The 15351-nt window shown below is 47.8% G+C and overlaps 1 protein-coding gene across 1 annotated transcript in view; it reads left to right on the top strand.

The window, feature by feature from the left end:
• The window catches only part of LOC126540686 (uncharacterized), an 82565-nt gene that overhangs the window by 9206 nt on the left and 58008 nt on the right, over positions 1-15351 (top strand). The window contains exons 5-9 of the mRNA XM_055076496.2: positions 3511-3711; positions 7446-7547; positions 8379-8523; positions 10747-10835; positions 11285-11495. Of these exons, the coding sequence (XP_054932471.1) occupies positions 3511-3711; positions 7446-7547; positions 8379-8523; positions 10747-10835; positions 11285-11495 (748 nt within the window). The remainder of the gene's footprint in view (positions 1-3510; positions 3712-7445; positions 7548-8378; positions 8524-10746; positions 10836-11284; positions 11496-15351) is intronic.

The following is a 15351-nucleotide window of genomic DNA, read 5'->3' as shown; positions in this document are numbered from 1 at the left end:
GGCCGAAATGCGGGGATGCATTTGTTAATTCCATTCCTAAAGACGGTGCGCAAAAGACAACGCTGTCCTTAGAACCTCAATGCACAGAAGCCAAGCGACCTTCAAGCTGTCAGATATTTTCGATAATTCAAAATCACACTCGTGTCTTTTTTTTTTTTTTTTTTTCGCAATTACCCTTCTTGGGTGGTACTTCTTTTTTTTTTTTTGGCAGACTGTAGCCCTAAGTGGGCTAGCTGTGGCATGAGTGGAATTACAAGCATATAAAACACAAAACAAGCAGCCGAAGCAGGCACATTAACATTGACAAGTTGACAGAAAGCAAGAACAACACAATAAAATAATTTCGTATCAACCAGTCTAAATACTAATTAATTTAGTTGTGATCTACGGATGACACCCGGTAAACCTTTCCATTGCTCAATGGTCCTTAGAAGAAATGAAAATGTTGTGTTAGTAAAGGTCATTGTAATGTGCTGTGCTTAGTTCGTGATATTGGCGAGTTGGGCTTTGATCGACGGGTGTTAAATAGCGAGAGCCCAATGAGAAATAAGAAGTGTTCACAATCAAATACAGAAATTTCAGTGATTCGACGTAAGGACGAGAGGCGAAGGAGGTTGGTTTTAAAGTAGGTAGAGCGGAGAGAAGCTGCGGTCACATAAGCGACATATAAGTTTACAAGTTCTTCATTGCACGAAGGGCTACACATTGGGTATTGTGTAAAGGTAGAACCCTTGCAGAAGTTGTAAAAATGGTTTCTAGACTTTTTATAGAAACATAATTAGCGTCTGAAAAGAGAAGTAGAAAAAGGGGGAAGAAAAATAATATTTACGACGGCACAAGTCTCGTGCGTCTTCATTGGTTGAATGCTCGTACAAGCATGAAAGTGCGAAGAATAAGTTTGGCAACAAATAAATTACTGTTGTGGTATTAGATCTGTCAGTAATTTATTCCGCAACTCTGCTGGAGAATACAAAAAAGGAAAAAGAGCCATAATTAGTGCGGGCTTTCGCCACACCTGTAGCGTGTTCGAGGCCGTTGATCGTAGCGGATATGCGATATTCTGTTAAGCAATTTTTACTGAAGGACATAGAGTAATTTTGTGCATAATCTTTTCTAAAGGAGAACATGGTAATGAAAGCAGTGCTTTACGGGCTGTAAGGTAAGCAGCGGACAAGTGAATCTAATCGAGCCCATCCTTTTTAAGCAAAACAGTGCTCGGAAGCGCAGTATACTTGTGCGATAAGGATGGGCAATAAGGGGCTGTCGCGCGTGAGTTCGTAAATGTTGATTGCATGCGTAATATGTGAATGTATTAAGCTGCAATATAGAAAGTCTGAAGTGTATGTAATGGGAAGACATGACATAATTTATAAAGTATTAGGGTTCTCTTTGTAGACAGTCGGTGTAGTTTCGTGCATGTGTTTATGGCCATTGTAGTTGGAGCTCAAGATAAACTACTAAATATTTCGTGTCATTAACCATTTGCAAATGACAATAATTAAAGCTTTAAAATTTAGTGTTCGTTAGTCAGTTCATTTTCGTGGCGAATACTATGTAGTTGCTTTCATCTATGTTGGCTCGAAGACAATTAGGTTCAAGCCAGTTCAACAGTTTTCGCAGAACATCATAAGCTCTTTTTTAAGGTTCAGTTTTCGTTTCGGCTGTTCAAAAAAAAAACCGATAGAATCTGTCTCGCGACGAATGTCAACGTTATTGCGATTAGCATTGAAGCAATGTAGCGACGTGCCATATTGCTACCACCAGAACGCGTCCTGTGTGAGGCGTGTTTGACGCCGCGTTCATCTCTCGCCTTGCCCACTGAACAAGCTGCGCCATTTAGTGGCGTCGATGAACTTGCATGTGCTGCCTGTGAGAATATATATTCAGACTAGAGGGTATATTCAGACCAGACTGTATATTCAGTCTAGATTGGCTCAATAAAATGTACACGGTTCAATTGCGCCCCGCACGGGAGAAATGTTAAATAATTATTTTGTCATTGAACAGCCAAATAAATCCAGCTGCACATACCCATTGACTCAAGTTTACCTGAAAGAGGTTCATTGAAGGAGGACACATACCCTGTGGCACATACACGGGGACCCAAGTGGGCGTCAAAGAGGCTCATTGTGGATGGCACATACCCGGCAACACATGCCAAGTGAACCAAGTTGGAGTCAAAGAGGTTAATTGAACAACGGTACATACCCAGTAGGATATGCTTAGAGACAGAAGTTGGCCCGATGGTTGGTTTCGAACCCAGTTCCTTCAGCACCGAAGCTCGATGCTCTAACTTCTAGACCATAGATTACATATATGCACAGTGACACGTTGGTGGCAGAACAGTTAGAGGCATAGATCACTAAAAGTCTGTGAAGATTCCAAATAATGTTATGTGTATTGACATTCCTGCCGTCTGCGTATACCATGCAATATTTTTGAGAAATAGCCGTGCAAATCGTCGATGCGCGCCAGAAAAAGAAAAGGGCCCCACATGGATCCTTGGGGTATTCCTGTCAGTCATTAGCCACGGAGACGCCTTGTTAATGCCATTAGCGTTCTTAGGGTACTTCATGCATTTTTCTGGAGCTGGCAATCTGTCTGTTTCTGTCTCCCACCGTCTTCCCGCCAACTTGGGTCACTGGGTAGTCCATGGTCTAATGGTTAGAGCACCTGTGTGGCTAGAGCCTCTGTGGTGCGGGAACCCGGTTCGAAACCTATCGTCGGACCAACTTGGGTCACGTGCATGTGACATTGCGTATGTGCCGCCATCAGTTAAACCATTTCACGCGAACTTGTATTACTGGGTATGTGTGCCACTGCCTGTATGTGCCGCCTTTCAATGAATATGTTCCTATGGGTGGGCAGCGCAACCCGGACGAAGGACGAGAGGAAGTACACAACACGAGCGCAGACTAACAACTGGTTTATTTCAAGCAACGGACTGTAATATACAGAAAATGTAAACGCGTGTAAAGTGACGTTTACAAGGGTGTTAGCCTATCTTGCCATTCAAAAAATCAGTTTCTTGATCCTGCAGAGTGATAGAATTTTGGCTGACACATGCGTCTGAGTTCACATGCATGAAGTAGGTCCTTCATCCGGGTTGCGCTGCCCACCCATAGAAACATGCTCAATCACCAACTCTCCCAGCTGGCCGTCTTCAATGAATCCCGTTCGCTCAAATTTGGATCACTGCGCATGTGAAACCATGTATGCGCCACACTTCAGTGAACCTCTGTGATGTGAATTTAGCTCACTGGCTATGTGCAGCTGGGCACGCGCCGATCCTGGAATGTTTCTCTTTAACACCAACTTTGGCCACAGGGTATGTGCTGTTGCAGGTATGTGGCGCTCCTCAATAAACCTGTTTCACGCCAACGTGGGGCCCGAGTTGTAAAGATTGTTCTTGTGTGTGTGTGTGTGTGTGGAGCTACAATAGTGACGTGACTTGGCAAGCTGGCAAAGCGCGCGCGCGCGCCTTCCCCTTTTCGACGACGTCTCCTTCAGGAGCAGATCAGCGACGTGCACCGCGCCGTGATTCGGGGCCGGCTGCGCGAGGTGCAGACGCTGATGAGCCACCGGTCGCTCTCGCTGGCGCGGGACTCGATGGGCGCCACGCCCATCCACAAGGCCGTCATGCACGGCCACGTGGACGTCGCCCAGCATCTGGCCGACAACTTCCGCGACTCGCTCAGTGCCAAGGACGTCGTGAGTTCTGTTCTAGTGGTGCGCGGCAGAGACTAGGCCAGTCGCTGCGCGAGGTCCGCGCGTTGTTACAGCGCCCATCAGCAACGTCCCAGTCGCATCTGCGCGCGTGTCGCTGGGGAAGTTAGGGTAGTGGTCGCCGTATGAAATTCAACCTTATGATTCTACGCTTTTATAGATTCTAGATATTACTTTGCTGAGGGGTATAAGGAACTGATACTGCATGTAGGCACAGTGCTTTTATCTGATCATGTTATTTCTTCCGCTAAGTACAGAACAGAGACAAGGAAGGCAGGAGCAGACAGAGATCGCGCTCTCGTTGAGGCCACTGTGTTCCTTGCCTCTGTTCTGTATTTAACGCAAGATATAACATAAACAGCAACAAATTGCCCCCCCCCCCCCCCTGTTCTATCTCATAACTTACCGTGAATACATGCCGGTACAGTCCGTTGTTAAAAGGGACGCCTATCTAGTAATAAAGCCAATATAACCAAAACATTCATTAGAAAAAAGTGGTTAATCTGATTGATTGGATCCGTGGACGAGTTAAAATAGAGCGAGTCATTTCAATGCACAACACCTTTAGCGAGTAATAACTCTAGAGCACGATCCCATAGCGCTACTTATTCGATCTCTGTCTTTCCTATATCAATAATATCTATCTTTGGACATAGCGTGGCCCTCACACTAGAGTGTTAAAGCCGAAATTACGCCAACATTATAAGAATTGGCGAAAGCGGAAACGAAAGGATGTGTTATTGTGAGCTCAAACGTACGTACATATTTGTGGGAAACCCGTATTGGCTTGCTCAGTAGCTTCGTACTCCAGTCGGGTGATTGACAGTCTTTCCCTTTCATGAAAATTCCACCTTGCGGGCTTCTGCAGAGCCGATTTTCGGTATTCAGTTAGCCCGAATGGGTTCGCATTTCAGTTCAACGTTTTTAGATTCGTTGTTTCAGTTATCCATGATGGACTTGTACGTGAAAATACTTGTCTGTGGACTCTTTGACCAATTGCCAGAGTTATCGATGGAAGAATAATGAGTGCACGTTTACTTTAACACGGGACGGTACTGTGCATTCTTGCGATATATGCAGAACTGAGATGCGTCAATGTAACTCTTTTATAGTCACGCTGCATTTCGACAGTCGGGAGTCCAGCGCGACTGTCGAAGTGCAGGCCGGCTGCCGGATGGTACTGCAAATTTGCTCTCACCGTATTAGAGATGCGCTTATTTAAATACATATTTGATGACGTAATTAGGTAAGTACACTCACTCGATTTGTGCCATGCCCACAGAAGCCTTCCTCACGACAACGTACGTTGAAAGTTTTGTTGCGTCGAAAACCCGAGTCCTCCGAAGATAAGCTGCAGTGTTCTCGTTGGGCTTTTGTTCGCATTATGCTCCTCCGGTCGACCTATCTTCTTTTCTCATACAAAAGAATGTTTTCTGTCACTGTTTTCTTGGCCCTAATTCACAAGAAAATATACGTCTTGGGTATCATCCTTTCGGGAAACCTGTTTTGTCTTCAGAGTGGCTGGGACTGTCCCTTGACATGCCCAGAAGGGCTATAATTTTGCGGTACCTCACGAACTTAACTCGAGCGGCAGCTGGCTTTCGTGTGGATTATATCGCGCAGAATTTAAGTACAGCCAGAGTCCTTCCATTTTTTTTCTGGTCACGAAACTGCCGCCTCAGTTTCATATAGAGCCAGCGCAACCGTGCATGAGAGGGCATGCGAACGCCGCTACCGCTGTGGTTGTGTGTGGGGCAGCCTCGGTATTCTAGCTTTCTCAACTTCCTCAACCGTTGCTTTAGTTTCACGTAACTATCTTTTAACATTGACTATGTTTAAATTACTGCCTGAGCGCGTCTTCTGCCATTATATGAGCGCCCGGGACGAAAAAAAAAAAATGCCGCTCATAACATGGAGCTTGCGGCGGTCTCAGACCAATAAAAATTTTAAAAATCTGGGATTTTAAGAGCCAGAACCGCGATACGATTATGAGGCACGCCGTAGTGGGGGACTCAGGATTAATTTTGACCACCTGGGATCCTTTAAAATGCACCTAAATTTAAATAAACGTAAATAAATGTCTGAATGAGGTTCAGGTAGGATTAATGCAAGACAAGCTTCGCTACTAAATGTCTTTAAATGCACCTAAAGGTCTGCAAAGCGATGCCATTTCTGAATGAGATTTAGGTAGGATTAATGCAAGACAAACTTCGCTACTAAATGTCTTTAAAATGTACCTAAATTTAAATAAAAGGGTCTTTTGCATTTCGCCCCCGTCGAAATGCGTCCGCTGTACACGGCCGGGCGGTCTCGGTCCAGATTTCTTCATCATCGCTGTTCGCCTCAACACTTCGGTGGGCTCCGCTTTTTAATATTTGCCTGAAATTAAACGCCGCGCATTCGCAACAAAGCACCAGTGGTCCCACTTATCAGCAGATGCAAACATATGGGCTGTTGCACCCCCGCTTACCCATAAGTAAGCGCCAACTCTCCGTTGCGCATAGCACCAGATTGTTCGCCGAGCATGCGCACAGCTGTTCACTAAATTTCTGTTAAACTGTGGCAGAGGACTCTGACTGTGGGCAATATCTTATAAGGAGATCAAAAGAATGAAATTGTTATTGCAAAGGGCTGCTACCGTAGAATACTTAATGACAAAGAAAAGAAAATTGAGCTGCTCCGTGCGCTCAAGATTTCTCTGCAAAGCTATGCCATTTCTGAATGAGATTTAGGTAGGATTAATGCAAGACAAACTGTCTTCAAATGTCTTCGGTGCAGCTTTTAGCAACGGATTAAGGCGAACGTGAAGTGTTAGGAGCTGCACAGTTGAAACTAGCTGTATTTTAATTAGGCAATTGCCTTAACAAGCAGTCGTTTAGAAGCGTCAGTACGTAAGCGAAGCACTTATTCACGCTGCTCGTGGTTTCGACGCAGAAACGATGAGACTAGGTATTTTGGTTCTTAATGCGCAACTATTTACAATATGTTAAAAACTTTATAATTCGATCAAGAAAAGAAATAGAACGTGTTGGTGCAAAAACAACAAACAAGCACGATCATTTATTTATCATGTAAAATAAGCGGAGCGAAATACAGACAGCACAAAGGCGTCCGATCGCGAATGGTCCACCATTCACAATGCAAGAAATTTGTTAAAAGCATGACACTGATATAATAAGCATAAAGAAATAACATCAAACGTGAGAGATATGCATCGGGGGGGGGGGGGGGGGGGGCAGGAAACAAACACCAGCAAACGAATGGCATTAAATACAGAATGCATAATCGATTGTTTCTATAAACAAGAAAGTGTAAAGCATAAGCATTTCATAACACATGGCAAAACACAAGTAGCCAAATCACAAATACAGCAATTTTTTTTTAAATGGCTTGTTAGAGATACTTCTTCAGCTGTTACTTGCAACACGTGTTCGGCATCGTTGTCCTACCCCGCCACTTCAACTAAACCGCCGAGTACTCGAAAAATAGCGCAGCACATGCACAGAACACACCCGATCACTCAGCTCGCCTCGCACTGCGCACGCGTTTCGGTACGCGAACGATGCCCTCTGTGGCACAGTGGCGCCGCGTCGCGGCACTTTTGGGCAGCATATGAACCTCTCCCATAGCGTGACGGCGGAGTTTCGTGACCAGAAAAACATGGAAGGACTCTGGTACAGCGGAGGTGTTTTCGTTTATTTATTTTTTTTCTCCACCAGGAGGGACGAACCCCTCTTCACTACGCGGCCGCACTCAGAGACGGTCGCAAGATGTACAACATGCTCATCGCAGCCGGTTCCCCGACGACAATCGTAGATAGCGTGAGTAGTATGTTTCTTGTCTCTTTCGTGGGCCGATCCCAGGGATAGAGCAGTGTAAGAACTGCGGGCTAATCTCGAAGGTAGTGCAACTTAAACCCGTTCCCGTAGGTACGGGCAATCTGAAAATATGGACCGATGGAAGGGGGCAGGTGCATGTGAATTGCGCACTTCCACAGGTACAAGAAAGAGAGAGAGAGAGAAACGGCCCACTGCAAGTGGATAACGAGCCAGTGGCTCCTGTCGACGGTACAATAAGGCGACACGGATATGTGCATCGACAACCGACGTACATTTGTGGTCATTCTTAGTGTGAACGCCAAGTTAATAATATACAAAAGTAGCCTATTCGTAAGCGTATTAAAGTTTATGGAATACCGGAACACCGGATACGTCCATTATACTAACAAAGAGCAGTAGCAGTGCTTTTAGCGTTATCTTGTGACGCATCAACAGCCACGAAGTGTTAGATATGTCCTTGTGCTGAGTTAGCACTATATTGTGGAGTTAAGAAAAAGAAACCAACTATACGTGAATGACCGCCAATGCCTTCGAACCTTCAGATAGCTAAAACGTACGTGTTGCAATTAATGTTACGTGTGCTGTGGTTGACATCAGCGTCACATGATGACGCCAGCGTCACTGCTGGCCACATATGTCTTCCCGGCATTTCAGTATTCCGTAAACTGTACCACGTTTACGGCCAAGCTAAAATTTTTAATCGCCTCAGAGTGACGTTGACATATGATCTCTCTTGTCGAATATACACGTCTGATGTGAAGTGTGCAAAACATGTATACCAACGCTAATGTATCGCTCGCTTCCCGTCCGCAGAAAGGCAAGACAGCCGACTACTACCTGCAGTATCCTGAGAAGCTAGGACTGGAACAAATCATCAAACGGAATCAGCTGGCCAACGCAACACACCTCGGCAATACTGTCAGCAGGCTCAAAGCCCTCGCACCCCCTTATATCCAGAGTGAGAGTTTCCCATTTATGCAATATGGCCACGAATGTAGCAGATTAGGGGCCCTATAACGTAAAACTATTCCAATATGTTTTTTATTCCAATCTCCTTACGTCAAATTTGCGTAACTGCCGACGCAAGCATCGTGCGGTCACCAGCAGGGTTGTCTGAAGAGACCAATCAAACGATCTCCTCATAGGTCACTTTTGTTTGCTTGAAAAACGAATAACATTGCCTACACTGGGCTGGTTGTCTTATCTACTTGGCTGACAAGAGGCGAGGAGCACACTCAAGTGGAGAGGGATACGATGGGGCCGAGTCACTGCACTGAAAATCGATAACCGGATAAAGAGGGTGGTGCCGGCGTCTGCGATTGGGCCGCTTTCTCTTGCTTAGCTTGCGGTGGCTGGTCGAAAATCGCGGCGGCATGCAACGGAAGCTTAAGAATGACGGTTAAACGAATCCTCAGCAAAGAAGAGTTGGCAGAACGAGGTCCTAAACGTACCAAAAGTGCTTGAAAACGTTACGCGGCCACGCCCAAATATTTATTATACGCAAATAAATCGATGCTCTCCGGCAGCTGTGACTAGGAAGTGGCTGAGCGATGGGCGGCAGCCATCTTCGATTCCTTTCGGAACGGGGCAGCCTGCGGCTATTCAGAAGAAAATTGAGTTTTGTTCGGCATACTAATACGTCTTTAAGGCGTACAGGTCATTTTGACGCTGTGAGTTTTTGCGGTTTTGTGACGTCGCGTGAAAGGCAGGTGAAGTGGGTGTCGCCAGAAAACTTTTGACCAATAGCCGAGGGCTAACGGAGAAAAGGCGTCGAATCAGAAATAACTATTTTTCTTTTGTTCGGTCGAATCACGCATAATCAGTGTGTACACGTCATACCAAATGGGGAGCTATAGCGTTTTTAGTGACGTCGCATGAAGTGAGGGTGGCCACAGGTGAAGGGGGGGTGGTCCAAAACGTTTTTGACCAATCGCGGAGGGCTGATTGCAGAATTGGAATAGAAAAGTTTGGAATAGTTTTAAGGTATAGCGCCCCAGCACTTGCGACGTTTATTATGACGTCTTCTTCTATGACTCATCGCTGGCAGAAATTCTTAACTGAGAGTGAAGGAAATGCAGAAGGTAGGCCTAATTAGTTATACAGTCTACGCTGTTTAGTCGCACAAGTTCTTGCGCTATTATTTCTTGTTTACTTTGATCAGGAGCCAGCGCCTGTTTTGTTTTGTCTTACAGCTATGGTTGGGGGTTCTACAGCATGTCCATAGACCGGAAAAGGGGGGCACTCCGCGTAGGCACAGGTCTGCTCTCCCCGTGGCCGGGTTATAGGGTAAAACGCAGTAATTTATGCTGAAGACTTCTTCCTCTGACACACAACACGTACTTTGCATCTGTATATATTATCTGCAGTAACCGTAAAGCAGCAATGCTCATCCGGGCACATGCAGATTCATGAGCCGACAGTCTAGTCGGCAAAACACTGTTGCCGGTGGTTCAGAATTTCTGTTGATCCGCCTTGCTTCCCTTCGCATCATGCAAGCATGGAGCGGGGGAGATCGCGGCTTGATAAAGACGCTCGCTTAAGGCTCGCCCACCGATCAGAAACGAGCATTAACGTCATTCATGGGCATCTACCAACGGTGTAACGTTTGCATTCTTCAGCTGTTCAGTTTCACTTTTCTGTGTGAAATTCACCGGAATTAATTACGCTGTAAAAATTAGCAGTGTAAAGTCTTTTGCTGTGTTTATGCGGTTATGAGCTCCTTATATTGTGCGCTTCATGTCTTCCATTGGAATCAATTACTAGGCTATTTTGGTTAAAGGGTTAATGAGTCTAATTAGCATAATTACTTGGGTAATTGCTACATCGGATCACTTTCAAATGTGCGCGTCCGTGGTAACAGCAAGGACGCGGAAATCAATTAATTATCTCATCTTCCTTATTTTAAAGCAATTTCTAATGCATTTCGTGAGACGCGAAGTACATTTGCAACCATCTTGGTGACACTGAAACGCACCAATGTATTATTCACTGTGGCGAATGCGATAGGTTTGGACTAGAAGCGGTATGTGAATATAACGTAACTCCGGCACTTCACTACATGTTCAATATGTGCGCAATGTTGCACGGTATTAGGTGGCGAAAAACGCCCAGGGCAGGACTGGCAAGAAAAAATCAATACATGCGGGCAGTTCTTGAAGAAGAAATACCTTTTCTTTTTCAGAAACCATTGTGAACATGCACGAGAGGTACCACCATTCTAATGGCGGTTTGAACGGCAACCATGAAGCGCATCTGAACGGTGATGACGAGGTAAGTTGCGATTCTACAACGTATTTGCCAGGAATGGACCGTTAGCGCGGAAAAATAAATATATTTGGCAGTTCCGTAGAAAGTTTGTCCATAACGCTTGTACACAGTCTAGAGAGAGAGAAAAAGAAAGGTGGAGGTTATTATAGATAGTCTGCAGAACGTCTAATTTTATGTCTAAGAGCTTTATAAGTTCTATGCACTATTGCCATTGTTATTTACAGAATTTGTTAAGTTGCTAAACAACTAGTTATTTCTGTTGGTGCCTGGCGCCCTCTGCCTTAGCTTCAGTCCGGTATTTTCTTTTTCTTTTTGAACTCGCTAACGAAGCCACGAAATTCATCACTAAGTGCTACCTTGCTGCAAATTGTATCGTCGAAAGTCAGTGTTGACAAGCTTTCACCTTGTCAAGATATGTCAAAAGCACACATTGTCTTTTTGCGAAATGTTGAAAAGTGCGCACTGAGGAGAACCGATCTTTCCTTTCTTACTTCTTCTTCTTCTTCTTCTTCTTCTTCTTCCTCTGTGTTTGCCACAACCAGTCGGAAGGCTCCCAAGACACGGCCGAGGACAAAGCTGCTGCCCATCTAGTCAGCCAGCAAGAATCGCTAAAGAAAGTCATGATGCGAACGAAGCCCATGTTACCTCCTGTGATATTGCCGCGTGAGCAGTTTGACCTTTCTTTGACTCTCTCTCTCTCTCTCTCTGTGTATATATATATATATATATATATATACAAAAATTTTGAGAATTGTCTACAAATCGCGGAAGTGTTCTTTGGCTCGGCAGTTTCGAGATATTATTTTCCAAAGTGTGGGACGAAATAGACGGGCATTCGAGATACTTTTGTGCTTCAATGTGCAAAAAAAAAAAAAAACGTTTTCTTGAAGAAGTGGAACAAAGTGCATATTTAGGGCAAGTTTGATGGCACATATCTCCAAACTGGCGTCATTCTGGAAATTAATTCCAAGTGGATACGCCTTGCGATCTCTCCGGCTACAATTGGTAAATTGCAATTTGTATCGTAAAGTAATTATTTCAAAAGATAATTAGTGGATTTTCGTTAATTATTTGAATATGTGTTTCGACTTATCGTGCAAGTAATGTCCGCCTCTCTGAAAAATCCAGCTCAAGGACTAGAATTACGTTATCTGCAACAGGCTATTTTTTTAAAATTCCATAAATCCTAAAAATGATCACAATGTGTGCTCAAAGCGCTTGTAGAAATATATTCATGCTGTCGTCTTTCTTCTCTTTCACTTTACCCGTCGGTGGGGAACTTGAGAAATGAGGGGCTCTTTTGCAACGCCTATATACTGCAGCATTATTATAGCAGAATTATCATGAACACTATCAGCTACGACAAACTTTGCGACTACTTTTTGAAAATTCATACTGAGGTCGTCTGACGGCGCGTGCAGTCGCAACCACTACCAGTGGATATCTTTTTTTTATCAGTGGAATAAATGTTTCCGTCATAACCAACACCGTTTTCTTTTCCTAAGTCGCAGGACATTCGTGGACACGATCATTTCTTCCTTTCTTCTTTTTCTTTTCATTTTTGGTGTTGCTTGGTGTTAGTAATAATTTTTTTATATCGGTTTCTTCTGCTTCCTACTCTGTTCCATTCTTCGATTAAAGCCTTAAGCGGCGAGGATAAAAACGACGTTCGTGGTAGTGCGCGTGCTGCTTTCACCGCTGCTCGAGCCCCTCGTTATCATCTTACCTGTTCAGGCCTACAGCACTCTCGATTCGTAACGCACGTCATTCCTGCGCAGGCCTTTTCCTATGTACCCTTACGCTTCGACCGAGTTTCTCGGAGGTTCCCCTGGCCTTTCCAGTAGAGAAGCCGGCCCACCGACGTGGTATGGCGAAGGAATGTTTCCCCCGCCTTCGCCGTCGATGCCTTCCTGCCTGGTCTCTCCTTCTCCGTCGCCGCTGTTACCCGTGTTCTCGTCGCCGAGCCCTCCGTGGCCTACGTTCACGCCGAGCCTGACTCCGAGCCCGAACCCCACCGAGCCTTTTCCTTATCCGACGTCTCCGTACCCGATGATCGTACCTTCGCCGCCGCCCTACATGCCGATGGCGACGCCGCTCCCGTTCGCCAACGCGGTGCCGTATCCCATCGTGCCGCCGCTCCCTCCGACGCGCGACGCCGACAAAATGAGGTCGGATGTCGAGTCGCGTCGGCACCCAGGCTGGGAGTCGCACCAGCAGCCGCGCAGAAAAGCAGACAAGGGCAGAGATAAAAGCCGGCGCCGTCGCAAGTCACCGCCGTCGGCTAAGAAACGCTTCGGTCAACTTCCGGCCCGACGACAGCGTCGAGACTCGGACGCGACGCCCTCGTCGACGTCTATCGGCAAGCTGCTCGCCGAGCTCGCCGCCCTCGACGGCGCCGCAAGCGCGAGCACCGTAATGGAGCCGCCGCTACCGCGCAGCGTCAGGCCCCGGCCGCTTCTCTTACCACGAAATGGGCTGAGCAGCCTGAGTGGAGCGAGCTTTTTCCGCGTACCTCGCACTCGGCGACCGCGCGCCGAGGACACCCTCGATGACGGCGACTGGGACGTGTGCGCGCTGAACGCCTGCGTCCCCGTGGTGCTGATTGTGACTTGCGTGTTGCTGATACTGCTGGGCACTGCCAACAGGCTGCTCCAGATGGTGTCCAACGAGTTTCCCATCGCCGGAGTCAGAGCGGTGCATTACCCGGCAGTAGGTCAGGGATCAAGCGGCAGTGGGGCCTCCGCACGGGCCGCCGAAGTGCCAGCGGTCGCCGGTCCGCCACCGACGTCGGCGTCCAGTGTGAAGCCGCGGGGAGACTGCGCCACGGACTCGTGCCTCTGGGAAGGCCAGTACCTCTTTGGAAAGATAGACAACAGGATTCCGCCCTGCCAGGATTTCTACGCGCACGTGTGCTCGGACAACTGGTTCAAGGACGCCCGGAACTTCAACTCTCTCCCATTCGCTTATAGAGCATCGTCGGCCGTCATGTTGGACCTGTGGAAGCTACTGCAGAGGCAACCCGTCAACGAGAGCACGTTCGCGAGCCACGCCGCGTTGATCTTGCGCCACTGCGTCCCGGAGCCGAGTAAAGATGCGCCTGACTGGAGCGTCCTGCGCAAGATACTCGCCGACCTCGGCATAGCCGAGTGGCCTTACGTCGACACACTGCCAAATACGGACATCCACAATATCGCGATGGTGGCCGACAAGATGCTCGGCTTGTCGACAGTCGTCTCCATGTGCTTGAAGGAGCGACCAGCGGACCACGAGATTGTGCTACACCTCGACTCGCCCCCCATACTTTTGCGAAGGCACGAGGACATGTTCCCGGGCGAGGACACCAAGACGTACGAAGCCTTCGTCGCCAGAGTTCTGTCGCTGCTAAAGCCGGCGCGCTCGTACACGCGCAACCTCGTCCTCGAACTTGTGCGCCTGGAGCAGAGGCTGAGTGACGCGGCCGCCCATTCCGTGCGAAGCGTACCCGTGCTTCACGTCGTGCGCCCGATAATGCAGGTGCGGTCGTACTCTCACTGGAACTGGAACGTCTATTTCTCGTACTTTCTACAGGGCAACGAAGGTCGGCACTCCAACGCCAAGATCGTCCTGCTCGACGCCGTTTACTTCGAGCGGCTTTCGAGCATCCTGTCTCAGGCCAGCTCGAGGTTGCTGGCCAATTACATCGGGTACAAGCTTCTCGTGCATTTGTCACCGCTACTGCCTTCGACGGCTGCCGAGTTCATGATCCCGCTGAGCCACCAGCACAACTCGGCCGGTGGCGTTCCAGCGCGCATCGAGGCGTGCATGTACCTGGTGGAGCGGCTGTACCCTTACGGCACGAGGGTGCTGGTCTGGCACTCGGTCCTTCACAAGATTCCCGGTCTCGTTGCCGGAAAGCTAATCGATGACTTGCACCACCTGGAAGAGCTCGCTCGTTTCGAGATGAGGCAGAGCGCCGCTACGGCACCGTGGTTGACGCAGGACGAAGCCGACGTGGCCGTTCTCAAGATGGATCGACTGCAGTCTGTGCTGGTTCCGGCGTACCGTGACTTGGAGCTTCAGTACCCGCTCTTAGATCAGCCCACGGTTCTGCTTTCCTCCAACCAATATGTGCCAGTGCTCGAGACGTACTACAACCTCGTGCGCACGCTAAGGGCCCAGTACTGGTCGACGCCAAACCTGACTTGGTTTCGGGAGCCGCTGCTGCCGTCCGAGAGCGCGTTCAAGGCGGGCTTCTCGTACGACCCGAGCCGCAACACGCTGTCCGTGTCACCCGCAACCGTCGCGTTTGTGGCCGGCATTTCGCGCAACCCCGACCACAACGTCGTGCCCTTCTTCCTGGGCCAGCTTCTGCGCGGCATGTTCTCAGTCATGGACGTGCGCGGAAGCACAGTGGACGCCGACGGGGAGTTCCGCGGCTGGTGGTCTTCGACGTCCGAGGATCGCTTCCTGGGTCGGGCCAGGTGCTTGCAGGCAAGCCGGCGCTGTATAGTACATGCACAGCTACTGCTGCGCAGTGCAA

The sequence above is a fragment of the Dermacentor andersoni genome, chromosome 2, assembly GCF_023375885.2.
Source record: "Dermacentor andersoni chromosome 2, qqDerAnde1_hic_scaffold, whole genome shotgun sequence".
NCBI lineage: Eukaryota > Metazoa > Arthropoda > Arachnida > Ixodida > Ixodidae > Dermacentor > Dermacentor andersoni.
The sequence above is the reverse complement of the archived record's forward strand: the minus strand, read 5'-3'. Positions and strand labels throughout refer to the sequence as shown.